At 35.3% G+C, this 1290-nt stretch overlaps 1 protein-coding gene across 1 annotated transcript; it reads right to left on the bottom strand.

The window, feature by feature from the left end:
- Positions 1-299: 299 nt before the first annotated feature.
- Positions 300-1004, bottom strand: LOC112095102 (TATA-binding protein-associated factor BTAF1-like; the record flags this gene model as incomplete). The annotated part of the gene is made up of 3 exons (XM_024176780.1): positions 783-1004; positions 436-696; positions 300-349 (listed from the first exon to the last, which is right to left on the bottom strand). Coding segments are annotated over exons 1-3 (533 nt in total), but the record flags the coding sequence as incomplete, so codon positions are not given.
- Positions 1005-1290: the final 286 nt, after the last annotated feature.

The raw sequence follows: 1290 nt of genomic DNA, 5'->3' as shown, positions 1-1290 counted from the left end.
TATGTCTGTAAATAATTACACAGATTCTATATGTTAATGAACACAGACCTATCTGTCCCCAATTCAATAAGCCTAGGAATGTGTTTAATTCAACCCCATTGTAGGAACTGATCCTTCTATATTATCCTGTTAATTTGAACTCATAGTTGATAAAGGAGGAGATTTTCAAAAGAAAAATCGCCAATAAAATTATGATGGAATGGCGTAGAAATACTATTTATCATCTTAAATAGTAATAATTGGTTTTATTACAAAAGCAAGGGACTTGCATCCTGTGAAAAAGGGACTCAAAGACCAACCTTTTCATATGGGTCTGAAACAAGTCTCTTTCAATGATGTCCAGAAAGGCCTACACGAGACGCCACAATTGTATGAGAAGTAGTTCAGAGAAAGACCATATAGTTTCATGAATAGTGAAAGTAAAGCAAGCATTACTTTATGCTGAGCAAATATCAACACTCTATGCTGCCCAAAACTCGCAGCAGCTTCAGGACTAGATGCATCAACACCTATTCCACACTCTTCCAGAATCTCCTGAAGTGCGACGAGTTTGGGAGAGTGGCAAGTTTTATGCAACTCTGAGATTATATCAGAACTAGGAGGTTGGTCGGAGAAAAGGCATGAAATTGAATCTGGAATCTTTTCTCCAAGGACAAGCAACGGGTGACTACAAAGTTTTAGCAAATACTGAAGTGCCTGAAACATTAATATGTGAGATATTAGACTAAGATATGTTCAGGAATTAAACGCGAAATTCATATATAAATCAACAACCATCTTACCTGGAAAACATGTGAAGATGCTTTAGTTGAAACACTGCTTCCTTGTCCCGTGTCTCCTGACCCTTTTACCATACTAGAAATTTCTTGTCTCACATGTGAACCAGAAAATTGATCGTACAGTTTTAATTGTACAGGGCTCAGGTCGCAATATCTATCCTGAATGATTTTCTCTGGCAGATCAGACAAGACTTCATCCTTCGTTCTACGAAGAAGGAAAGGCATGACCTATTAAAGAAGTACTTTAGTTAGAAGACGATATTGGTTTCAACATAATCTCCTGTAATTTAGTCTAAAATAACTGATAGTCAGAAAAGCTAAAATAACTCTGCCAAATATTTTTAGTCAAAGAAAAAAGCTTGCAGAAAAAATACTTGCTGGCTTTAAAAATTTAAAATAATTTTCATATTGTTTTTCACGAAAAACCTTCCATTTTTTCCAGAATATTTTGACGGTGGTAAAATAAATCTGTTCTACTTTTTCTGGGGGTATAAATGGGTTAAATAAATTG

This window comes from Morus notabilis, unplaced genomic scaffold, assembly GCF_000414095.1.
Source record: "Morus notabilis unplaced genomic scaffold, ASM41409v2 C11398504, whole genome shotgun sequence".
NCBI lineage: Eukaryota > Viridiplantae > Streptophyta > Magnoliopsida > Rosales > Moraceae > Morus > Morus notabilis.
This window is presented reverse-complemented; position numbering and strand designations above follow the sequence as displayed.